General features: G+C 49.0%; 1 protein-coding gene across 2 annotated transcripts in view; it reads left to right on the top strand.

The window, feature by feature from the left end:
- The window catches only part of LOC139055859 (probable ATP-dependent DNA helicase HFM1), a 531,554-nt gene that overhangs the window by 297,244 nt on the left and 206,910 nt on the right, over window positions 1-27,400 (top strand). For both annotated transcript variants that reach the window (XM_070533424.1, XM_070533425.1), the window contains exon 15: window positions 3,660-3,743. In XM_070533424.1, coding sequence (XP_070389525.1) covers window positions 3,660-3,743 — 84 coding nt within the window. The remainder of the gene's footprint in view (window positions 1-3,659; window positions 3,744-27,400) is intronic.

The raw sequence follows: 27,400 nt of genomic DNA on the forward strand, positions 1-27,400 counted from the left end.
TTCGGCTAATTCCGCCGCCCTTTCCACAGTGTTTACATCTCCTCTGTCTTGCACTCACAGCTTCACAGATGGTAGGATCCTTTTGTAAAACTGCTCTAGACACATGCATTCAATGATCCTGTCTCTGCTCTAGTACGCTTCCGCGCTTTTCAGCCACTCGACTAGGTTTGCATTTAAGCTACATGCAAACTACGGATACCCCTCGCTATCTTTCTTGCCTGTGCTCCTAAACCTTTGCTGAAAAGCTTCGGCTGAAAGGCGGTATTTCTTCAGGAGACTAGCCTTAGCTTTAGCATAATCATATGCATCTTCCGCACTGAGTCTGGCGATTACGTCTGCAGCCTCAGACGGCAACACAGACAGCAACCGCTGCGGCCATGTACTCGGACCGAAGTTCATCTATTCGCAAGTCCTTTCAAAATTGCATAGAAACAAGGCTATGTTGGTCCCGACCTCAAATGGCTTTAATAGCCTGTTCATGCTGCATGATTCTGCCTCACTTGATCGTCCCAGAGCCCCTTCACTTCCTTGAGACAACTCCAAACATTTGCTTTCAAGTTCAAGTTGCATTTTTCTTAACTCGCGATCTTTATCGCGTTCCTCTCTCTCTCGTTCTTCTCTTTTTTCAGAAGTTCCAAGCCCATTTCAATTTCTTCCTCACTGGCCTGTTCGGAGATTAGCTCCAATAACTCCGATTTTAGCATTTCCTTGCGTACATCAAGGCCCAGTTCCTCACCAACAATCAACAATTCGTCTCTCAGCAGTGTCCTTAACTCCATGATTGCTGATGATTGCTGCTTTACTGCCTTGGTCCTGCTCGCTAGATTTACCTAGAAAAACACAACCTAGCTAACAGTCAACAATCTAGCTTCCCTACAGTTCTAAACATAACAAACACAAAATGAAGCCTAGACAGTCAAAGCAAGAACCAAGCACTCACGACAGACACAGCACCACGTTGCAAAGTCCGTCTCACCGCTGTCAGCCAGTTGTGAGGATTCGGAGGTCAATCCCACCGTTCGTAACCAGTTGTCAAGATTGGAGTCGGGCATGAATAAGGTGGTAACTGGCCATGCCATCGTCCAACTTATCCGCGCTGAGTACGTTGTTGAAGGGAAGGACTGCTTCTCATCGAGAACGAGGAATATGGGTTTATTTACAGTATCTACATGGGGACGTTGTAGTTCATCAGTCTAGCATGATTGCGAGAGAAAGTGCACTGAGCAGCCTCACAACAGCGGTTTATAAACACTCGGTCCTCCCTCGATCCCTAGATCAGAGAACCATTCGACCAGTCATCGTAGACGAGCCGCCTCTTTGCGCGAGGGCTTATACACACACACACTTCCGCACAGGTTTACGCTCCCCAACCGAGCTCAGACGGTCTTCGCGGAACTCAGGGCTGACGTCAGGAACGGTGCGTGGGAAGAGGCCTCCAACTACGTTCCCTCGGGGACTCCCTTGCTCACAGCAGACCGGGTCGACGGTGGCGCGTTCCGTCACAAAGTCTGGTTCGTCGAACTCATCTCGGCTTCTGTGACGGAGAGTCGAGGACGCGCGTATGGTTCTCCGCACACAGTCGATTTAGTGACGCCGTGGCTAGAGGGTTGCGGTGGCTTTCCAGGGAACGTCGACGCCGCTCTCACACCTGGCTGGCAAAACTTGCACCTCAGCGTGCCGTTCTTAACAACGCACACTGTGCCGGCAAGGTTTCTTGCAGCGGGCAAGCACCTGGTGGAGCAATGAATGTCTCGAGCTGGAGTCAATGTTACGACCAGGGTTCTTGTCATCGCCAAGGCAACCGCGTCTCTCACGAATCTTGCGAGCCTAGCTTCTTGTTCTTTAGTGTTCTTTCCATGGGCCAGCCGCCTTTGCTAATGCGTCGAACATCAGGATTGGCTGAAATTTTTCTCTTACGAACGTAAGCGCATTTCTTGAATACGAGCCCTGGCGCGAGAACACGGCAACTTGGAACATAAATACAAGAGCACTCTACAGAGAAATACGCGGGAATCATTTACTTGGTTGCGTAAAAGTTTGAATAAGAAGAAAGTGCAATTGATTAAATTCTGAGGCTTACGAGCCAAAACCGCAATCTGATACTGTTGCACGGCGTAGTGGGGCGGGACACCGAATCAGTTTTGACCACCTGGGACTCTTTAACGCCGCCTAAATTTAAGCCCGCAAGAACAACACTAGTGCAGCAGAAGCTTGATGTGGGCGAGTTGGTTTTGCATACTTAATGAAAAGAGCGCTACGAAGACGCGGACTAAAATAACAACATGTATGACGGACAAGGCGCTACTTCTAACTAAATGTTTTTTGAAGAAACAGGACTTTAAATAGATGCAACCAAGAATGGCCCATCGTGACATCACGACCTCCCTATCTCATTAGAAAAGCTATCTCGTTTTCGGTAAGCATCACTGAAGGGCAACTGATGCACGTGCCCTCGGCCTTTGCAATGTAAGAAGCTTCTGATACCCCCCGTTCTAGTCTAGCTCTAGACCGTGCCAGAAACCTGGTGTCACGAAGATACGGATGGCACTTGTGACGTTTACAGTGTTCTGCCAGATGCCCAGATGGCCCCCCGCATTTTTATTTATGGCACAATTGTGCTCACGCGCCCTTTGATTAAAACACCATCCGGTTTGACCGATATAAGCTTGTTGGCAACTTAGGGGTATCTCATATACTATATTACTTTTGCAATCAATGTACTGCGCATAATGTTTCATAGAGCATGTCACAATTGCCGTCCGTATCTTCGCGACACCAGGTTTCTGGCACGGTCTAAGGATAGACTAGAACGGGAGATATTAGAAGCTTTTTACATTGCAAAGGCCGAGGGCACATGCATTAGTTGCCCTTCTGTGACGCTTACCGAAAAAGAGATAGCTTTTTTACTGAGATAGGGGGTCGTGATGTCACGATGGGCCATTATTGGTTGCATCTATTGAAAGTCCTGTTTCCTCAAAAAAAAAGAAAACATTTAGTTGGAAGTAGCGCCTTGTCCGTCGTACATGTTGTTCTTTTAGTCCGGGTCTTCGTAGCGCTCTTTTCATTAAGAACGCTAGTGCTTTCGTGGCACGTAAAGTGCTGATGGTGCTGTGCCACGGGCCCACAATGTGCCGCAGTTCCAAGCTCGAGTCACGTTCCGGGTGTAGTGCCGCCTTCAAGGAATCTCTCTGACAAGTAGCGGTAGCAGTTGAACAGCACATGTTGCACGTTTTCAGTGGTATCATAAGAAGCCAACAAACACTGACACCAAAGACAACATAGGGGAAATTACTTGTGCTCAATAAATGGTATAAAGAAGTTGAAGAATAGAAATAAGATAAGAAGGATAAGAAATAAAGAAGTAAATAAAGAATGTTGTCTTCTTATGATATGACTAATAAAAATCGGGTCCCTCGGTTAACTCCATTTCTTCAGGTTTTCAGCGGTGTTACACACAGAGCACATTCACAAGCCTGTCAGTTGAATCTTGCACTTGAAGTAGTTCGTGTAGGTCACGTTGAATCTGATGCGGTGAAGGCATGTTTGGTCTTGCATATTGAGGCCTCGCGGCATATAAAAATCACAAGATGACCACCACCGTGGCACTCTGATTAACGAAAGGAGCCTGCATGTGATGGCCGCTCTCTGCGCATGCGCAGGACTGTGCCAGGAAGCTATCGAGGCGCTCTCCGCAGCAGGCCTGGTCAACGTCGATCGCGACACCAGCTGCCTGCGACCCAACAGTGAGTGCCCTTTCCTGTGTCTCCGTCTCTTTGTATACTCGACGTCTACCTAGTGCTTCTTTTAAAGCGCAGCTTTTAGGCACCCGTTATTGCGTTTCGCGTCTGCGTCGTGCTTCGGCGTCCTCCCTAGGCATAACCGTGCGAACGAGGCAGCGAAGGATGGAGGAGCGAACGCGGAGCGCAGCGGGGGATGAAAGACGGCGACAGCAAAGGGAGCGCGAGGAGGAAAGCGGAGGAGGAGGAGGGGGTGGCGAAAGCGTGAGAAGAAAAGTATAGTGCCGCGCAAGAGGGGCTCTGCTGCCTCAACCGCTACGTTTTGGCGCCAGAGTAGCATGCCGTCAGCGTGGTCATCTGTTCACGGATGGCAGCGAAGGTCTGTCAGCGGCGGCTCGTGTGAATCGCCCCTCTACGCACTGCTTCTCTCGATCTGCCGATTAGCGAGACAGTCGCGCTTTGGTAGTTCGTGCTCGAATGGGCAGCGCCTCGAATCGCTGTCTTCAAAGAACAGGGTTAGAAACCAACCGTCGAACCAACCTGGATTTTAGATATATGGCAATGTTTATCTATGTGCAGCTTTTCCACAAACCTCTTTGATGACAACATGGGTCACTCCGGATGCGTGACTGGTTATGTGGCAGGGGCATACAATCAGAGCAACACTTAACTTTAATCAACCGAAAGAACAGGCTGGCTTCAGGAAGGGATATTCTACAATGGGTCACATTCATCTCATCAATCAGATAATCGAGAAATAATCGGAGTGCAATCAACCTCTCTATACGGCTTTCATAGATTCTGAAAATGCGTTTGATTGAGTGGAGATACCAGCACTCACAGAGGCATTGAGTAATCAAGGAGTACAGCAGGTATACGAGAATAGCTTGGGAAATATTTACAAAGATTCCACAGCTACCTTGGTTCTCCACAAGAAAAGTTGCATATCAAGAAAGGGGTCAGTCAAGGAGACACAATGTCTCCAATGCTATTCATCGTATGCTTAGAAAAAGTATTCAGGCTATAAGACTGGAAATACTTAAGAGTTCGGATCAACGGCGAAAATCTCAGCACCATTCGGTTTTCATATGACATTGTCTTGTGCAGCAACACTGGGAACGAATTATAACAAATGATTGAGGACCTCAACTGAGAAAGTGTAAGAGTGGGGCTGAGGATTAATATACAGAAGACAAAGATAATTTTCAATAGCCTGCAAGGGAACAAGAATCCGGAATCGCCAGTCAACCTATTGAGTTCGAATAGGAGTACGTTTATCTAGGTCAATTACTCACAGGGGACCCTCATCAGGAGAAGGAAATTTGCAAATAAGAATGGGTTGAAGTGCATACTGCAGGCATTACCAAATGCTGTCTGTGAGCTTAACACTGTTGTTAAAAAGTGCAGAATCAATCATTTCTGCCGGTGCTAACATATGGAGCACGAACTTGGAAGTTAATAAAGCTCAAGAACAAGTTAAGGACCGCGCAAAGAACAATGGAACGAGAGATGTTAGGCATAACGCTAAGAGACAGGAATAGAGCGTTGTGGATCGGATGGCAAACCGATAACCGATATTCTAGTTCACATTAGAAGAAAAAAAATCACGCAAGAACTCCTCCGAGAGTTCCTTAAATATGCGTAAGCATTGTGCCACTTGCTCATCTCCACGCAGCCCGGTGTCATTATCAATATTATGCAATTTGATCCGACCAGTATAAGTGAACGCGCAACGGTGACACGAACTGCTGCAGACGGTGGCGCAAGGTGAAACTACTGCGGGCGGCGGTGCCAGGTGCGTTTATGACCTTTAGATTATCATGAGCCGTTATCGCTCTTGAGCGTCCTATCCCTCGGCGTTGAACCATTAGCAACCGCGATCAACCGTATTCCGGCTGCGTATGGGGCGGTCGTGCAGGCCCTATCTGCGATGTGGACATAGTGCGACGAATGATGATAGCTTCGTCGGCGTCTCGCTTCCTAGACCGCGTTGAAGCGAGATGTAGCACTAAGGTAAATTCGCTCTTTGCTGGGGGTCCTATCTTAAAGGTGATCTTCACGTTATGGACGGACGGATTTTCTTGTTTGGTAGGCATAGAAATGCTGGAAAATGGAGCTGGACAGGCCATGTAATGCGTAGTGTATATAAACGATGGATCATTAGAGTTTCGGAATGGGTGCCAAGGGAAGGGAAACGCAGACGAGGACGGCATAAACATGGTCGGGTTATGAAATTAGGAAATTTGCAGACGCAAGTTGGAAATGAGCTAGCGCAAGACAGGTGTAATTGGAGATCGCAGGGAGAAGTCTTCGTCCTGTAGTGCACATAAAAATAGGATGATGATGATGAAGTACCACTCTAATGAGTCTCTTTCACGCTGACTTGAAGCACTGCGTATGTGTTGCTGTTCCATGATCCTCATCGATACTAACTCGGGTCAGTGGGTACGTGCCAGTAGATGCGTGCCGCTCTTCAATGAATGTCGTCGACGCCAATTTCGGTAACAAGGTAATTGCTACTGGGACTGTGCGAGAGATGTCCTACAAGGACGAAAAAGATCATTCTAATTTCTCCGGTGCTCCGGGATCAAACGAGAGGTGGGAGCTGACTTTACGGCGTTGCGGATAGATGGCGCACCGTGTGCAATATCAGTGAAGTCCCTTGATAATTTGAAAGTACCGTCACTCTTTGAACGCTGCCGCACGACCTTTTCACCTCCTCCTCGCCCCTTGCGAATCCCCTCTGCGGGAATCAATCTTGCGCTCATTTTTCTGCACAACAATTGGTCTCTCTGCCGTTGCCCGTGGAAACGCGCAGATCTTGCGTTTTGCTTGCGTTTTTCTTATTTGTTGGCGCCATTTTTCTCCTTAGCTCGGCTGGCTCGGCGCAGCAGACGTTGCGCACTGTCTTTCCTGCGGTGTTGTGCCAGCGCTATGTCTTGCTGTAGCGCATATTACTGCAGCAAGAAACCTGACGGTGGTTACGCAGTTTTTATGATAGCACATGGAAAGCGTAACGGCTTGCGCAAGATGCAAGGCTGCAACACATTCGCTGACAGAGCTTTGTTCCGACAAAGAACAGTGTTTGTGCTATAAGGCGCCTTTCTTATTGCTCGTATCAAAGCATCCCCTAATGCTTCATCTTTTAAATTCTTCCTGCCAGCTCATCAGCGTTTTTGCTGCGACAATTTGTACGTTTCATAAATATGGCGCTGTCCTCAGTACGCGAAGCATTCTGCTAGGAGTCCATCACCTCGTATGTCGTCAACTGCTATTCAGTCGGAAATGCAGCACTATATGTTCTACTTTCCGTTATGAACAATTATGTAAGATACAGCTTCTCCATCGCACTTTTCGTGATTATTAGTATTGTTAGGGAACGCTCAAGAACAAGTTAAGATGGAAGAGAGAGAGGAACAAAAAGATCGCGAGACGCTGACTACTGCGTGCTGTTACTAGTCAGTCATTTTAACACCATTCGCTCTGCTTGTATATACATTTTACATACTGTCTTATACTCCCAACATTCCCGTAACAGTATCCATTGCTTGTTTTACTGAAAATCGAATAGCGGCTTGTAGAGTATAGCGTTCTTTCCAGCTTACTTCGACGTGTGCGTCATTCACTTAGATACTATGAATGCAGCCCTGAAAAAAAAAATAACGGTATGTATATACCCGTAGCATTGCGTACCCCAGTACCCCAGCCCCGTTATGCTACAAGTGTAATGCCCTGTATGTGTACAAAAACGCATAATTTGCAAGCTTAAGACATTTAATCATTTTAATAGTGTCAATTTGGTTATTGGTAGCGTTAACTATAAGCGATAAGGACCATTAACCACCACAACAATTAATGAAAAGAGAATACATATCGAGATACATAGGGCTCATGGGCAAGCTTATATTAGGGGTGGGTGAACGAAAATTCGGGGTTGGGTCAACTGAAATTCGGGGGTTGGCCAAGTTAAACTTGGGGATATGCGAAGTTGAAATCTAGGGGTGGGCCAACTGAAAGTTGAGGGGGGCCAACTTCAAATTTCGGGGGGGAGGAGGAAATTTGAAATTTGGACGTGGGCCAACTTGAAATTTGCGGTGTGCTTACGCATATTTAGACAACTTCAGTCTCGTTTTTGCATTGTTTTTTCGTTGTTCAATTCGCTTTGAATTGAGCTTCCCCGCGCGCATGAGTTAGTGACGATTATTTGGTTTTCTCACAGATACAGGCAACGTGCAGGGGGTACTCACATGACCCCACTGGCTTGCGCGCACTGAAATTGCGCAACCATTCTATTTAATTTTGAAACCAAAGCGTGAAAGCTACTTTCCCATTGACGAGACAAACACATGGATGGACGTCGGACTCGCGACTAATTAATTATATGACGGCACGCTGAATAAAATATCTGCGATGCACATGCATGCGCAAAGGCAAGAAAAATCCAAACGCACAGGGATGTGCCACAAGCAACATTAGATCAGATACACAAAGTAAACCATCTTATATTCACGTGGCAGAAACAAATGTCTGGAGTATAGAACTAGCCTCAAAGTTCACACAAAGTAAACCATCTTATTGTCACGTGGCAGAAACAAATGTCTGGAGTATAGAACTAGCCTCAAAGCTCCTTTTACATCGGCATGTTCTTTCATACGGCTTTAAGAAGTAACCAACCTCCTCATAAACGAAACGTTCAGCATTGCCGATGCTATTATCCCCATATTTGAACATTTTCTACACCAGTGGCGCACGCGACTGGCCCAAAATTGTACGCCTCGTACTGCGGCCCGTCCGCGGGAGCCAAGGGGAAAAAGCGGGCGGTGCGCGAGGAGCCGGAAAGCGCACGGGGGCGTCGCTACTTTCAAATCACCCACGGGGCGGCGCAGTGCGAGAGCAGCTCGGCTGCGTTTCGGCCAACTGTATTCGCGATGGGCGATTGTGACAAGCCGAATGCTCCATTAGAAAACCTTTGGAATTTATCCCGTGCTGGGCGGAATCAAACACACTTGACATGGTTTTCCCAAGGACAGCAGCCCGACGCTTCAGGGAGCTGCGCCACAAATGCGGGCGCCTCTTTTCAATGAACGTCTTTCACTCCGACGCTTTGTCGAGCTGCACCATGAATGCACTGGGTATGTCACGCTCTTCAATGAACCTCTCGGCAACTTGGGCCACCATGTGCCTTTGGTTGTGAGCCCGGAGCGGGAACAACTCGCAGCATTCGCACGCTACGGCACGCAGGAAGACATGTTCTCGGCAGCCTTACTAGCTGCTGCAGCGTGAGAGGAACCCGGCTGCCGCATGATGCCAGCGCATGCAGCACGTCGTGCCTCTCGGAGGCTACGCGCAGGCTTCACGGAGGTGCTCCTAGGTGTTGCCGTGTGTTCGTAGGGAAAAGTGTTCCTATATATGCTCCCGCAGGGAGCAGAGCTGAGTTTACCGGCGCCGCTCGCACCGTTATTCGCCGAGCGCTATGACGCGGCGCAGTCCAATGTTCAACTGCGCCGCTGCGAAGCCAACTTTACGGGCACCACGCCAAGTCGTCGTTTCCCTCAGTGCCATCGACATTGCAATCAGCGGACCGTCGAGCGTGCGTTGCATTCGAGGGCTCCGGGTTGCAGGTACGATATTCGACGATATTAAGTGAAGTATCTTGCTGAAATAATACGAACCACATCACACTGACACTTGTATTCAAGTATGACGGGGTGCAGCGCACGAAACTACGCAAACCACACGGAAGGTGGCAAAGATTTTTACGCGGTGCCGTGCGGACGGACAGATGTGCACCGGCGACTGTGTGTCGGCCGAGACCGGCCGGCTCCAAAAGAGACCAGGACACATGCGAGGTGCGTTCGCCTCGTTTTCACTAAAGCAACATCGAGTAACACCCCTGTTAACGCTGTGATGCGTACGGGTGGTATGAAAGGTTGTTCGCTTGTACGATTTTTGGCGTATATGGACAGCGCGACACAGATGCGGGACAAAGAATGAATGACACTAGTGTGTCGCGCTGCACGTACACGCCAAGAATGTTAACTTACCAACTCCGCCAATTCGCTGTGTTGCTTGTGTGATTGTTCTGACTATGCGGGTCTTTAGCATTTACTCTGTTCAAAACAGAGTAAATGCTAGCAGATACAATTTTCCCCATTGCACCCTGGTTTTTCTCTCCTTTGTTCTTTATTTTAATTTTTCTCGGCATTGTAATTTTCATGGAACGTTGGTTGATGTGCTAGTGTTGATTCTTTTGTGGCAAGCGAAAACCTCGCGTGCTCCCGCTTATGAGACAGTTGTGATAGCTTCAACATTTACCGCCGGCAATATCTTGCTTGTTAGATCGGCTTTATTCTACATGAGGAATGTAAAACTCTCCTTGTATATTTAATAAGCTCTATGTCATGGTAAATTGACCCGAGTAGTAGCAGAAGATCAAGAAAAAAATGTGTTCTCATATTACAGTCTGCATTGTGTGAATAATTTGCAAGTTTACCATCTTGATGTGATTAATGCAATAAAAATAACCTGTTGTCACTCTTAATAGCTTGTTGCGTTTCCAGTACGTTGCTTTCAATTATGTCCCACAAGGCTCCAAGAGCCAGCATTCTTCCCCCGCTGCCAGCAGCCATTGGTTATCCATTCCTCTGTGCGAAATAAATTGCATTTAGAAGCTCCTGCATGTTGAATCTTTTTCCACTTGAAGATTTGCTCCTACGAAGCAGCCGTTTTGTCTGCGGTATGAATGAATCGTAAAAATAAGCATTGCATAATATGTGCACATTTGAACATTTGAAATGCGTTTAAATCTACGTGTCTGCATCGCATATATCGAAAAGTGCAGCTGCTTTGAACAACGGTTAGTGATAAATGACGCTCTGTTAACGGTCCCTGACATAACTGCAGGCACAGTAGTTATCTTGGCAACGATCATTAATCGGCTGGTTTCGGTAGCCAGAATGCGCTCGCGTAATTGTCCATTTTACGTGGTTGAAGCTTTCTTTACACATCAAATAGAACATTTCTTTCGTTCCGGCCTCTGCGAGAAAACCTTGTCCAGGCTCTAGTGATCAGCAGACTAACATATAGCATGCCGTATCCCTACCATTCGCTAAACAAACGCGACCAAGAACAAGTCGATGGCATTGTGGGGATGTCGCGGCTAGCGAAGGACGAATCCCAACATAAAACGTAACGCTTCTTTATTCAGCGAACGATGTCAGCGGACGGGCGTACCAACGCTGCGTTCGTCACAGTAGCGGATGGTAGAAGGCGGCTTTTATCAGCCAGGCAGCCTGTTCTTATAGCCACCGTCGGTGACGCATACCTCGGGTGACATGGCGGTGGCGCTATGCTTTATCGACCATGCAATCCAGCGTGCAGCTGTGGTATGCTTGGCCAGATGATAAGATGGCAGGTGCGCAGAAATATGCGCAGAGTGTGTCGCCAAATCACCCCCCCGCGGAGTGGAGAGCCCTCAGGGCTTGAAAAAATCTGGGCAGCGTACGAGACATCCGCTGCGCGTAATGACGGAAGCAGGCTGCGATGTCGGCGGTCGTGGATGGACGTCTGTGGGTGTACTGGTATTCGCTGGTTCGGCGGAATCGGTGTAGGCCGGCTTCAGCCGGTCGATAGAGACGCGGACGGCGTTCCCTTTAATGCGCAGGGTGAAGGTTTTGTCATCGCGACGGATAACTGGGTAGGGTCCGCTGTAAGGGGGCTGTAGAGGCCGGCGGACGGTGTCGTCGCGGAGAAAAGTGTGCGAGCACGTTGCCAGATCCTTGAAGACAAAGGGCGCTGTCTTACAGTGGTGAGCTGCAGGTGACGGGCGGAGGGTAGCGATAGTGCGTCGGAGCCGGGCGATGAAATCGGTGGGATCTGACGGCGCGGTGGTGGATGGCGGTGCAGCGAGAAATTCGCCTGGGAGGCGGAGAGGTTCCCCGTAGACGAGCTCTGCGGGTGTAGCCTGAATGTCGGGCTTAAAGGTGGCGCGAAGACCTAGGGTGACGGCTGGGATGGCTTCAGGTCAGGTTGAGTCCGGGTGGCACATGATGGCTGCTTTGAACTGTCGGTGGAAACGTTCGATCATCCCGTTGGCGCATGGGTGGTAGCTGGTGGTCCGCGAGCGTTCGAACCCGATGGTCAGCCCGAGCAGCCGGAAAAGGTGCGATTCGAACTGTCGTCCATGGTCGGTGGTGACGCGGCGAGGGGGCCCGAAGCGGGCAATCCAGCCGGCGAAGAAGGTCGAGGCGACGTCTTCCGCAGTGATTCCCTCGAGGGGCCATGCCTCAGGCCATCGAGTGTACCGATCGATGGCGGTGAGGCAGTAGCGATAGCGTCCAGCTGGAGGCAAGGGCCCCATGATATCAAGGTGGACGTGTTGAAACCGACCAGAGGTCTGGGGGAATGCGCCGAGTGGTGAAGTGACATGCCTGGTCACTTTAGCGCGCTGGCATTGAATGCAGGAGCGCGCCCAAGTGCGGCAATCACGCTGCATGGAGGGCCAGACATAGCGGTCAGCCACGAGGCGTGCAGAGGCGCGTATGCCGGGATGGCTGAGATTATGTAGCTGGTTAAAGAGGCCACGGCGATGGGAAAGGGGCACGTAAGGCCTGCTTCGTGCTGTTGACATGTCGCAGTAGATAGTCTTTGTCGATTCAGGTATGGGGACTTGCTGCAGTTGTAGCGAGGACCCGCCCTTAAGAAGCTCCTGCAGTTCAGCGTCCGTAGTCTGAGCCTCGGCGAGGACATCAGCTGTTATCTGTGAAGGGCTAATAGCTGCCACACGTGAAAGCGCGTCGGCGACCACGTTGTCCTTCCCGCTGACATGTTGGATGTCGGTGGTAAACTGGGCAATGAACGAGAGCTGGTTCTGCTGAACCGGTGGGAGTTTGTCGCGGCGCTGAGAGAAGGCGTAGGTCAGAGGTTTATGGTCGGTGTAGATAGTGCAGTGTTGTGCTTCGAGAATGTGGCGAAAGTGCTGAACTGCTTCGTATATCGCCAGAAGTTCTCTGTAGTAAGCTGGCGAACTCGACGGCGCGGGGGTCGTGGTTTCGTCGGTGGGACTGGCCGCAGAAGGGGCCGTTTTGCGAGCCGAGAGTTTCTTGGAGAAGAACGCCAAGGGATGCCAGGTGTTGTCTACGTGCTGCATAAGGGCGGCGCCTACGGCGATGCTAGAGGCGTCCGTGAAGAGCCCCAAGGGAGCGTCTGGCACAGGATGGGAGAGAAGTGTGGTGGTGCAAAGAGCAGCTTTGCATTTTTCAAAAAGTTCTCTTAAAGCCGGTGTCCACGTGATGGGTTGGTTTCCTCGTAGACCAGCCAAGGCATCATGGAGGGGAGCCTGGTACTCGGCTGCGCGTGGCAGGAAACGCCTGTAAAAGTTCAGCATGCCGAGGAAACGGCGAAGGTCTTTAGCGGTGGTTGGTTGAGGATAATTTTGCATGTCTGAGATGCGTTCAGGTAAGGGTCGAGTTCCCTCTGACGAAACTTCATGGCCGAGGAATTTGACGACTGAAGCGCCGAGCGTGCTCTTTGGGACATTGACGAGAAGGCCGTGGTCATCGAGGCGTTGGAAAAGCAGGCGAAGGTGCCTGTGGTGTTCGTCGGCGTTGCGGGAAAAGACGCATATGTCATCAAGATAGACGAAGCAGAAGTCGAGGCCGCGGACGACTTCGTCGATGAAGCGTTGAAAGGTTTGCCCAGCGTTCCTCAGGCCAAAGCTCATGAAGGGAAACTCGAACAAGCCGAAAGGAGTAATGATTGCAGTTTTCGGGACGTCGTCCGGATTGACGGGTATCTGCGTGTAGGCCTTGACCAAGTTTGCACGGAAAAAACGTGGCAGCCGGAAATGCGATGTGCGAAGTCCTGTATATGGTGAACGGGGTACCTGTCCGGAATTGTGCGGGCGTTGAGGGCACGGTAGTCCCCACAGGGCCGCCAGCCTTCGGTCTTCTTAGGGACGAGGTGAAGTGGTGAGGCCCATGGGCCGTCGGAGGGGCGGGCGATTCCCTCCTGGAGCATGGCTTCGAACTCTGCTTTGGCTATGCGCATGCGGTCCGGGGCAAGGCGACGGGCGCGACAGAAAACCGGGGGCCCTGGGGTGGTCCGGATGTAGTGCAAGGTGGTATGCTGCACGTCGCGTGGCAACCCGCTGGGGCGCGTTAAACCGGGAAATTCGGCGAGGATGGCGTGGTACGGTGAATTATGTTCGACGCTGAGTACTTTGATGCTTGGCTGGTGGGTAGTCGTTCGCTGACCTGGCGCAGAATGTCCCGTTGTCGCGTCGATGAGACGGTCGTGGCGGCAGTCCGGAAGGAGGTTGTAGTGCGCCAAAAAGTCTGAGCCGATGATTGGCTCTGTGACGTCGGCGATGACAAAATTCCAATGAAGGTCAGGGCGTAGGTTTTTGAGCTGGACGTGCAGGCGGAGCGAGCCGTAAGTTATGATAGTGGACCGGTTTGCCGCGCTGAGCTCGAAAGACGTAGAAGGACGGGGACCTTGAAGGTGGGCTCGCGGGTAGCAGCAAATGTCGGAACCGCTGTCGACAAGGAACCGCTGCTTTGTAATTTGGTCGGTGACGAAGATGCGATGGCCTCCAGGTTGGCAGCTCGCAGCCGTGGCTACGAGCTGCCGTTGGCGTTTCCCTGATTTCTAGCGGAGCAGGGCGGTCGACATTGCCGTGCTCTGTCCCCGAAGCGTCTATGGTAGTAACACCGGTCGTCGTCACCAGGCTGCTGCGACGGGGTAGTGTTCTGGCCACGGCTTTGCGAGTGGCGCGTCGGGAAGTGTTGATCCAGGCGTCGTTGAATGGAGCTGAGCTGTCGGTTGATATCGTCGATACGCCGCGCAAGCTCTATGGTGTTCGGCGGTGCGGCGACAGCCTGGACGGCGGGCGATAACGGCGGCAAAGAGACCTCAATGACGCGGTCAGCGATACCGGCGAGTAGGTCGAGAGGTAGCGTAAGCTGAGCCTGCAGAATTGCCTGGACGTGCGGTGGAAGTCGTTGAAGCCAAAGTGCTCGCAGTAAGGAATCCTGGACTTCCATGTTGCCCGCGAGAGCACGCATGTGGCGGAGGAGCTGCGAAGGCTTGCGCTCGGCAAGTTCTGCGGACTGAAGTTGTCGCACCTTCTGGTCGTCCGAGAGTGACAGGCGGCGAATGAGTTCAGTCTTGAGGTGTTCGTAAAGGTTGGCCGTTGGTGGATTGGCAAGGATATCCCGGACCTCGCTGGCGTAGCGGGCATCGAGGTGGGCGACGACATAGTCGTAGCGGGTCCGGTCTTGTGTGATGTGCGCAAGAGAGAACTGGGCCTCGACTTGGGCGAACCATACCTCGGGCGAGTCGGCCCAAAACGGCGGAAGCTTGACAGCGACACGCCAGACGCCGTGCGGGGCAGCGTGCGGGATGCCGTCTGCCGGGGTTGTGGCGTCCTCGGCGGAACCGGCAGGATGCTGCTGCACGGAACCGTTGAGCTGGTCGTGCCGTTCCTGAAGCTGTCGCTCTTGCCTCTGGATCACCTCTTGCTGCGTGTGAAGCTGTCTGTTGAGGAGTTCCAGCTGTCGTTGAAGGGCGTCTTGTTCGTCCATGGCGATGCGTTGTTGTTCGTTGTCCGGGTCACCAGATGTGGGGATGTCGCGGCTAGCGAAGGACGAATCCCAACATAAAACGTAACGCTTCTTTATTCAGCGAACGATGTCAGCGGACGGGCGTACCAACGCTGCGTTCGTCACAGTAGCGGATGGTAGAAGGCGGCTTTTATCAGCCAGGCAGCCTGTTCTTATAGCCACCGTCGGTGACGCATACCTCGGGTGACATGGCGGTGGCGCTATGCTTTATCGACCATGCAATCCAGCGTGCAGCTGTGGTATGCTTGGCCAGATGATAAGATGGCAGGTGCGCAGAAATATGCGCAGAGTGTGTCGCCACAGCATCATCAGAGGCACGTACAAAGCGGCCCTGGGTCTCGCTGTCACCACCTCAAACGAGCAATGAGCAGCCCACGGGATCCACAACATATTCGCTGAGCTGTCGGGCGCGGTTATGGCTTCCCAAAAAGCCAGACTACAGAACACGGCGGCGGGCAGAGCCATCCTCCACCGGACAGGAACGGCAACGGAGCTCCGTGCAACGGCCGCTCAATGGAAACGAGGAGCGGCCTCCGCCGGTGATTGCGATAGTTCTTGTTCTCTCCGCCGCGCTGGTGGTGGCGCTGCACATCGGCAAATGAGGACGACATTATTTTATGCGGACGACATTGTGTTGCTAGCTAACAAGCAAAGTGATTTGCAACGTCTGGCTAATATCTGTGGACAGGAAGGCAACGATTTAGGTTTGAAGTTTAGTGTTAGAAAATCAGGTGTCCGCATCACCTAAGTCCGCATCAGAGCAGCGGGACGCTTCGTTTTCTGATCCTGCACATAGCTCCTGCAATGAGTCGCCTACTTTAGTTATGGCAGTGGCAGGTGCGACACGTACTACTGGTCGGGGTTTCTTCGAAGCCGCGGGCAGCATGTATACAGGGTAGGACGGAAATTGAGTCGGCACGGCTGTCGGCCGCAGCACCTTACGTTTCAATCCTTCCTTGTAGTCGTCCTCCTTGAAGTGAATCGAGGAAACGATGGCCCTGGAGTTCGGCACTCACTGGCTACCTTTGTCGTTGCCTTGTCGCGAAATATGGCGCAGCCAGACACCCCGGAGTTGTTCCTTCGCCGGCAGCTAGTGATAAGAAAGGTTGGAGTTCCTTGCAGCATTGCATTTGCATCGCGGCACACAACAGTTCTTTGGCATTGCGTATGCCGTGACGCATCTAATATCTCCACGTTAGAAACGCGTAACGAAACAGCTGGACGATGAAACAAAAACGTACGTGAAACAGGAACCACGCTACTTCGCAACGCTTGCTTCCCGGCGCATGGACCGCATGGACGGCCGGCTCTCCCTTGGACACGTGCGCCTTACGTTCGCTAAAATCCCTCGATAATATGAAAGTAGCGACACTCTTTGAACTCTGCCGCCACCGCGCGACCTCCTCGCCTCCTCCTCGCCCCTTGCGCGTTACCCCGCGGCAACCAGCTTTGCCCCCGTTTTTCTGCACGACGATTGGTCTCCCTGCCGTTGCCCTTGGAAACGCGCGGATCTTGAGTTTTGCTTGTGTTTTTCTTTTTCGTTCGCGCCATTTTCCTCCTGAGCACGGCTGGCTCGGTGCTTTAGCTCGGCGTAGCGAACGTTGTGCGCAGTGTTTCTGGTGTCCGTGCTAGCGCTATGCCGGGCTGTTGCGCATATACCTGCAGCAAGAAGCCTGAAGATGGTTATGCCGTGTTTATGATACCAGAACGAAAGCGTAACGGCTTGCGTAGGAAGCAGTGGCTGCATGACATTGGCCGAAGCAACTATGTTCTGACAAAGAACAGCGTTGTTTGCGAGCTGAGGACTCTTTCTTATAGCTCGTAGCAAAGCATCCCGTAATGCTGCATTTTTTGTCATTCTTCTGGCCTGCTCACCAGCGTTTTTGTTGCGGTTGTCCTCAGTATGCTTCATATTCTGGGGCGGCTCCATCACTTAGCACGTCGCTAACTGTTGTTATTCAGTCGGAAGCGTAGTATTATTGATTCTGCTTTGCGCCCTGAAAAAATTAGTGGCAAGTATCCCCGTAGTATTGTAGGTGATGCGCGTTAACTAGTCAAAATTAAGCTTTTTTTTAAGTTTTAAGGCGGAAGCCTTTAGATCTTTATGTTTCAAGGTCGCGTTGTAAACTGGAAGTATCACGTGACCCAAGGAAGGCCAGAGGGGACCCAAAGCATGTCCACCCCCGTATAAGAGAATGATTACCCAAGTTAATTAATGAATCATTAGTGGTTGACATAAGGTGGATTACCCGCCGTGGTTGCTCAGTGGCTATGGTGTTGGGCTGCTGAGCACGAGGTCGCGGGATCGAATCCCGGCCACGGCGGCCGCATTTCGATGGGGGTGAAATGCGAAAACACCCGTGTGCTTAGATTTAGGTGCACGTTAAAGAATCCCAGGTGGTCAAAATTTCCGGAGTCCTCCACTACGGCGTGCCTCATAATCAGAAAGTGGTTTTGGCACGTAAAACCCCAAATATTATTATTACTATAAGGTGGATTAGGGAGGATTCAGGTTGATTAGAGTGTATTAAAGAAGATTAAGGTGGATTAGAGTGCATTAGGAAGGATTAAGATGCATGAATGAAGATTAACGTGCGTGGAGGAGGATTAAGGCGGATTATGGTGGATTAAGGCGAAGTGCTGGTGAAAGGGTATTAAGACCGATTGGGGTGGATTAGGGTGCATGAACAACAATCTAATCACTAATCAATCATTACTTTGGTAATCATTAATCATCTCTTATACGCGGCTGCACATTCTTTGGTTCGCTTCCCGCCTTCCTTTGGTCACGTGAATTTTCTGTAGCTCACAACGGGACCTTGAAACAGAGGTCTAAGGCTTTCGCTTAATAAGCCACACACAAAGGGATGTGTCACAAGCAATACTAGACCAGACGCACGAAGTAAAGCATCTGATCATGTGGCAGAAAAATTGTCTGGAGTATAGAACTCGCCTCAAAGCTCCCTTTAAATTAGTATACCCCGTTCATACGGCTTTAAGAAAAAACCAACCTCCTCATAAACGTTGCCTCCAGCATTATCGATGCTGTTATTAGCATGTCTCAAAATTTTCAACCCCACTGGGGCGCGCAACTGGCTCAAAATAACACGCCTCCATAGAATTCTGCGGCCCGTCCGCGGGAGCCCAGCAGGAAAAGCGCGCCCTGCGCAGCCGGCAGGCAAGGAGAATCGAGGAGGAAAGCGCCGTGAGGAGGAGAGTGTCGCTACTTTCAAATTATCAAGGGTCTTTAACGTTCGCCGATGTGCAGCGCCCCCACCCATAGTAGCGGCCGCAACTGAAAACTCCGCTTGTCACTCCCTCACGCAGTGACGGTGCGTCATGGGGCAGGCCCAGTGGCGTAGCAACAGGGGGGGGGGGGCGGCGTGGGCCCCGGGTGCAAGGGGCCAGTGGGGGGGGGGGGGGGGGGTGTCATATACGTCTGAAGACACCCGGAACTTGATATCCTCGCCTTCGTCGACTACAGCCGGGGGTGGGGGGTGACAGAAGACCTATGGGCCCCGGGTGCCAGCCGACCTAGCTACGCCACTGGGCAGGCCGCACCTTGTTTCCATTGAGCGGCCGTGTCCGTGCCCTCGATGGGCAACGATCACTCCCGCCTGAGGTCAGAGGCCAGATCAAGGCGAACCCGATACCGAAGCACATGAGTCATGAACTCCATGAAGGATGGCGCAAGGCTCGCGTCGACAGACAGCGCCGAAAATTCAAGGGTGACCCGTACGTAACGTACGTGGACGCGGCGGCGTACGCTTTAGGAGGCCTCTTCGTGGTAGCCGCCGTGAACGGCAGAGACAAATCCTTGACCTCCCTGCCTCCGTCAGTGCAGAGACCCCAGCTGCGGGTGAGACCATCGCCGCAGCGCTAGTAATCAGGTAACAAGACAGGGTAGGCAGGGAAGTTCATGTCCTTACCGCCTCCCAACAGGCCTGCCGTAACTTTACCAACCGACGAACACCGCTGCTGGCGGCTCAGATTCTAGGCCCGAGGTTGTAAGAATCCCATCAAATCACGAGGACGCCGGGCCATGCGGGACTGGAGGGGAACGAAAGGGTGCATGCCTTAGCTCGAGCGCTAATCAACTGAGGTTTATTACTCAGTTTTATTATAAATAATAAACCGATATTAATATGGATACAATCGTACCTATCTGATTGCCGTCAGTTTGTCGAACTGCATAAAACTTGCTCCAATTACGTTCCTGTCGATTCTGGTGTTCCCCAGGGATCCGTCCTCGTTTCCCTACTGTTTTTAATGTTTATTAATGATATTGTTAAAAAACCTGTCAGTACGTGTTAAGTTATATGCGGACGACTGCGTGCTGTATGAGAAAATAAGTTCGACTGATGATCAAATTAGGCTGAATAATGATTTTGCAAGAATAGTTTCTTGGTGTGAGAAGTGGCAAATGTCAATTAACTTTGAAAAAACCGTATTTATGAGAATAACACATAAAAAGATCCCTCTTCTATATTACTACACTGCTAATAATATTTTCTTCATGAAGTCACAGAATATAAGTATCTAGGTCTATGGATCTCTGATAATCTTTCTTGGACCAGGCATGTCGACTATGTCTCAGCAAACGCTCTCCGAAAGCTTTTCTTCTTACGACGCTCGCTTAAGCTAGCAACCCCTGGCACACGCCTCCTTGCCTACAACACTATTATGAGACCAATCTTAGAATATGCAGTAATTATCTGGGACCCTTTTACAAAGGCAACCATAAATAAACTTGAAAGAATCCAAAAGAAAGCAGTAAGGCTTATATATAACACTTACGGGCAATCATCAGTCAGTGACCTCCTCAAAAAAAAAAAAAGTGGTTTATCCTCTATTCCTAACAGAAATCGCCTATGTCGCTTAAAGTTTTTCTATCAATTATTTATAATAATTTCAAAGTTGACACCTCCAATATCCTTATCTATTCCTCGGGGTACCAAACTAGAAATTGCCATTCTCTTTCTATAACACCATTAAATCCGCGAGTTAATTGTTTTAAATATTCCTTTTTTCCAAGGACCATCACTGATTGGAATAACCTCACGGATGATGTCAGACAGACATCATTACATTCATTTCAAGAGCATTTGAATTGATTGTTGTTAACTGACCTTGTCGCTGTATTCTCTTGTTGAATTTCTATGTGCAATTTTGTTCTCTTTGTGTCTGTAATTCTGCATCTTAACACAATGTTTCCCACCTGGTATGATCTTGTGTCCAAGATCGCAATATTCATAAATATATAAAAAATAAATAAAAAACCAATCGTCGAATGAATCCCAACCTTTACCTTCGTACCCCTGCCATCCGATTACTGCGACCGACTCGGGATCCAGTCACTCAACCGCAGGATTTATCCTCGCCCTCGCAGTAAGATCAGCACTGAGGAGGCAGTAGTTCTCAGACTTATTCAGACCAACACATTGTCAAACCTACACAGATACAGCAAAGTGTACCCACATACGTATCACGGCATCTGCCCTGGTGCGGCGACACACGCCCTCTTTCACATATCGTGGGGGTGCGGGGGCAAACTGCAACACTTAAAGACGACTAGCACGTCATTTCAGCGGTGGGCGGTGCAGCTGACCGGCGAAACCCTGGTGGGACAAGAAGCTCTCGTCCAGCAAGTACGTCGAGCAGCAATGGCCAGTGGAGTCCTGGAATGAGGACATCACCAACTCGACCTCAAGAGCAACGACCTCGATGGTCCAAATAAATGTCTTCTTTCTCATATGCATGCTGAAAAACATTGCACTTCTTTTTTTGCAAGTTGTTTGCACGCGAACTTTTGAGCTGTTCGAGCCATGGGTGTAGTCAGAACGTTATTTTGGGGGATGGACTAGGTCTCCTACCCCCTATATGCACGTTTGTGCGTGTTTGTATACATATATATATATATATATATATATATATATATATATATATATATATATATATATATATATATATATATATATATATATATATTACTACGGAATAGTATTACCGATGACGAAGAGGCGAGCAGTAAGACGACGACGACGATTGAAGGCTAGCGCGGGCTGTTGCCTCTTGGCCATTAAGTGCGGCGTATTACGTTGTGAATATACTTGTACATAGCTTTTCATCTGCGTCTTCTCTCGTAACATATCTGGTGGAGGTGCGGCATTCTGTACCGAAGGAACTTTATCCCTGACGGATCTGATCTTCTTCTTGTCGTGCCAAAACATCCACGACAGACTGTGCTCTTTGATATGCATGACGCACCTACTGCAGGACATCTTGGCGTAACCCGCACGTACGACCGCGTCCGCCGCCGCTTCTATTGGCCTGGCCTCGCTCGCTCCGTCCGACGCTATGTTGCTGCCTGTGATACCTGCCAGCGTCGGAAAACACCTCAGGTGCTACCTGCCGGTCATCTCCAGTCGATCACCGTCCCTGTGGAACCGTTCTTTCGTGTTGGATTTGACCTCCTCGGTCCCTTTCCCACGTCATCCTCTGGGAACAAATGGGTAGCCGTCGCAACTGATTACGCCACCCGATACGCTATCACGCGGGCTCTCCCTACCAGTTCCGTCATTGACGTCGCGGACTTTCTCTTGCGTGACATTATCTTACTTCATGGCGCCCCGCGACAGCTGCTCACTGACCGTGGTCGTAACTTCCTCTCGAAAGTTATCGCCGACATTGTACGTTCCTGCTCCATTCAACACAAGCTGACTATCTCACACCATCCTCAAACCAATGGCCGGACAGAGCGGCTAAACCGTACTCTTACCGATATGCTGTCCAACGTTTCCAAGGACCACCACGACTGGGACATTGCCCTTCCTTACGTCACATTCGCTTATAATTCTTCCCGGCACGACACCGCCGGATTTTGTCCCTGTCATCTGCTCTGCGGCCGCGAACCGACCTTGCCCCTTGACACGGCACTTCCTCCTGCTTCGATCTCAACAAGCGAGTATGCGCGCGACGCCATCGCCCTCGCCGACCATGCACGCCAGCTTGCTCGTGCTCGACTGACGGACTCGCAAACCACTCAGCAGCGTCAGTACAACGCCCGCCACCATGACGTACAGTTTTCGCCTGGTGCGCTCGTGCTCTTGTGGTCGCCCTCTCGTCACGTCGGACTTTCACAAAAGCTCCTTTCGCGATACACAGGGCCCTACCGCGTGCTGCGCCAGGTGACGCCTGTGACGTACGAAATTGCTCCTGTGAGCTCAACCTCGTCATCTACTCTGGCATCTCCTGATGTCGTGCACGTCAGTAGGCTCAAGGCCTACTACACTGCTTCCGAGTCCGGACTTTAGTCGCTCCGGGGCGGCGCTTTTGCCGCCGGGGGTAGTGCTACGGAATAGTATTACCAATGACGAAGAGGCGAGCAGTAAGAAGACGACGACGACGATTGGAGGCTAGCGCGGGCTATTGCCTCTTGGCCATGTGCGGCGTATTACGTTGTAAATATACTTGTATATAGCTTTTTATCTGCGTCTTCTTACCTAACAATATATATATATATATATATATATATATATATATATATATATATATATATATATATATATATATATATATATATATATATATATATTCAGCAGAAAAAACATTTCGTCAGAAACCTTCGTGAGCAAAAAAAAAACATTTTTCCCGACGAACGCCGTGCCACAGTCGAAACGTCAAAAACATTAAAGATGCAATTTTCGTAAGTGTGCACCTTCGTTTCTAAACGTGCACGTCACAGGATAGGTACCCGCACAAGTAACCGAGACCACCCGATTATCCTTAGATTGTTTGATCACGCCGAAAAAACCAAAATCTCATCTTGCTGCTACAAACTGAAAGGCACACCATTAACTGTTTCCGAAGATTTTTCTAAGAGAGTAAGGGAAATGCGCACGCACTTGTGGCATTCAGCGGTAAATGAAAGGGCAAACGGAGCAAAAGTTAGGCTAACATTCGACAAACTGAGAATCGATGAAAAAGTGTATACTTGGGACCCAGTGAAGAATATTAGGACTGAATTACCGCAGAAAGCAAGTCATTCAAAACAGTCCCTTCCCACTTCGACTTCGCTGAAATCTTCTAAAAACAAGAAAGTTTCCGAATGACAGCCCAGTACCAAAACTATGCGAATCCTTTCCCTAAATGCCCGAAGTGTGGTAAATAAATTTGATCAATTAGAAAACCTAATCCTGTCTTATCAACCTCACATTTTAATAATATCAGAAACGTGGCTTAACCCTGGTGTACGTGATTCTGAAGTCATTCCTCCTTCATACAAACTGCTCCGTAAGGAAAGAGGATCAAGAGGCGGCGGTGTCGCGATAGCAATTAAAAATAATATAAAGTCCTTAGAACTTGATGGCATTCCGGACCATGAAAGTTTATGGTGCAAAATAACATATTGTAACAAGAACATAACTATAGGGGGCGTTTATCGGCCCCCACATGCAGCTCCGGACTTCATCGATCAGATTCATGATTACCTCTCAAAACATACTAATTCTAGATCAAAACTTATTATTGCCGGGGATTTTAACCTTCCCGGAATAGACTGGAACAACCGCTCGCATGACGGCCGTGATGTGTCAAGTTCAGAATCACTACTGGACTTGGCATTTACATTTTCACTGAGCCAAATGGTGACTGATAAGACCCGTATCACTTCAACATCATCATCTTTACTTGACGTAGTTCTTATAAGTGATACATTAGAAGGATCTTCCGTGTCCATCGAGAATGGCATTTCAGACCACAAAGCGCTTATTCTAACCTGTCCCATTTCAACGACGCGAAAACACAAAAAACCACAACCTATATACTTCAAAGATTACACACGCGCAAATGATCCAGCTGTACTAGGTTTCCTAGAAATCCGGTTTCATTCATTCAATGAACTAACAAATGTGCAAGAACTCTGGACGCGTTTTAGAAATATTGTTAAGTACTCCGAAAACACCTTCATTCCTAATAAAAAGAAACGCGTTAACCGAGAATACCCATGGGTAACACGTGAAATCATCCAACTAAAAAGAAAAATAAAACGACGGCGGAAAAAGGGAACCACGTGCACGTCAGACGATCTTATCGGTATATTCAAACAAAAGATATCGGAAGCAAAAGCCCGATTCTTCGACACTACATTACCTTCATTTATGGCACATGACGCTCACAAATTCTGGCGATATTTGCCAGATGAACGAGAAAAAATAACGCAAATCAAAATCTCGGTTCATGTTATTCAGTATCCTGAACACATTGCAAAAGAGATGAATAACTTCTTTCAAACAGTTTTTACGAAACATGCTACAAATGCTGCTTTAACACCTTACGATGTCAAAATACCAATGGAAGAAGTGGTACATAGATGCAATAAAAAATCATAATTACAAATCAATACACTGATCCTCTTCACTGCCCTCTTCACTTACTTAACTGTAAGTGAAGAGGGCATACTGTCTCTATTGCATAAGCTCGATATTAAGAAACCTACCCGCCCCGATCAAATTTCTAACTCATTCTTAAGTCGGTACGCAAGTTGGACATCAAAGTATCTATTTAAAATATTCACTCTTTCTCTTCAAACATCAGTGCTACCAGACGATTGGCGCAAGGCTGCAATAATTCCAATACATAAATCGGGCTCGAAATTAGATTTAAATAACTACCGTCCATGGTCATTAACAAGCTCATGCTGCAAAATAATGGAACACGTAATATTTAAGGCCATAATAACTCACCTAGAAACAAGCGAACTCCTATATAAACAACAACATGGTTTCAGATCAAGCCTGTCAACCATAACCCAACTAGCAGAGTTAACTCATGACATAGCTAACGTACCTAATAATGATGGCCAATTAGATGCAGTTTTCTTATACTTTTCTAAAGCGTTTGACGTAGTTCCGCACCAGGATTTATTCTCAAAATTATCGGCTTTTGGTATTAGTAATAACATAATATCCTGGATCAACAGTTTTTAACCAATCGTAAACAGAGTGTTTCAATCGATAATAATCTTTCACAACCACTCGATGTCTACTCCGGAGTACGTCAAGGATCAGTTTTGGCACCACTTTTGTTCTTGATGTACATAAACGACATCCAGTTTTGCGTTAAAAACTCAATTCAGATACGCCTGTTTGCTGATGACTGTGTCGTGTACACAGTCGTACACAACCAAGAAGACCAAATAGAACTTCATAATTCACTTCAAACAATTCACTCTTGGTGCAACACTTGGGGCATGAAACTGAACACATCAAAAACACATTACATGTCTTTCACAAATAGGAAACTCCCGCTTAACTTTTCATATTCGATCGGAAGGTCAACAATCAACAAAAGCAACCAGGTAAAATACCTAGGCATTAAACTCACGCCTAACCTCAATTGGGAGCCTCATATTTCGACCATGTGTCAAAAAGCCATAGGCAAACTGTCCCTTTTAAAAAGGAGACTGCGCGCTGCACCACCACACCTCAAACTGAATGCGTACAAAACACTAATAAGACCATGCCTAGAATACACTGATCTAATCTGGAGCCCTCATCAAAAATGCCTTATAAATAAAATAGAACGCATGCAAAAATTAGCAATTAGGTTTGTATATTCGGACTACAAAGGGCAGTCCAGTGTCTCGGGTCTGCTAGCAAGGGCTAACCTAAAACCCCTCTCGCAGAGAAGAGCAATTTAGCGACTAAAATTCATCTATCAATTATACCATGGTCATTTCCAAATAGCACGTTCTCATTACCTGCAAGATCCTGCAAAACGTTCAACCAGACTTAATCATTCCAAAACAATCTATCTTCCCCCAAGTCGTGTTAATTTTCACAAGCATTCCCTTTTTCCGTCGGCCATTTCCCAATGGAACAAGTTAACTAACGATATTGTGTGTTGCAATAATATCGACTCTTTTATTAACTGCCTTCAGTGTATTGATTTGTAATTATGATTTTTTATTGCATCTATGTACCACTCCTGCACGGGCCGTGAAGGGCCTGCAGTATATTAAAAAAAAACTACCTTTGCACCGGACCTACAGAACCTCTCATTGAATTATATATATATATATATATATATATATATATATATATATATATATATATATATATATATATATATGTACGCACAATATAATTATTTCGGGGGTTGGAACCCTACCCCCCTCTGGCTACGCCAATGGTGTATAGCCTGTATTAAAAGGTGGGATCTTGCTCAGCACGTGCGAACAATTGCTGCATGTAGCTCGCTACCAGCAGACAAAAAAGCGAATGGCGCGGCATTTGCCTCCTGCGCGCCTGAAGAGTGGCTTCGCTGCATAGCTGGAACATAACGCCGGACCTTCCCGGGTGAAGCATATAGTGGGGAATAAAGCCCCTCAATGTTCCAAAGTAGTACGATCCTTTTTAGGGCCCAAACATGGTCAATACGCCCGTCCGTGCTGATGGCTCTCTAGTGGAGAGCTACGAGCGGTCGCCACTTTCCCGTCCGCACGCCCGCTCGTCTCTCATGGGCTGGTCCAAGGCGGACGGTGCGGGGTGTCGTCACAGCAAACATGGCGCTTGCTCGAAGCGAAGCGGGGACGCAAGGCCTAAGCTACAGCCGCGTCAGAAACAGTCTATTTTTCTCCTTCCTATGATTTTTACTAGAGTTATTTGGCACCCACGAAGATAGCCACCGAAGGCAGCAAGCCGGTTCACCCTTCCAGGCGTTGTCAGTGCGTGCGATCACCGACAGAAACTGACGGTGCGCAGGAAGTGTATTGTGCTTACGAGAGCGTCGGAAGGAATATTTGAAGCCGTTGACTTCATGAGTTTTTGTTTCATGCATCGCGTGCACGTCGCAAATGAGAAGTCCATCACATATACGTGCATTCTGAGCCGCACACATGTTCAGTGTGGGGCGAAATAAGTAGTGTCCGATCGACGCACCCAGCGTACGCGATTGGTATCTGTTCTGTGCATGCGGTTCACTGCCGCGGAGTGGTCAACTCCAGCCCCTTCGCGACTATCAGAAGTAATGATACGATCAGTA

Source organism: Dermacentor albipictus, chromosome 2 (assembly GCF_038994185.2).
Source record: "Dermacentor albipictus isolate Rhodes 1998 colony chromosome 2, USDA_Dalb.pri_finalv2, whole genome shotgun sequence".
NCBI lineage: Eukaryota > Metazoa > Arthropoda > Arachnida > Ixodida > Ixodidae > Dermacentor > Dermacentor albipictus.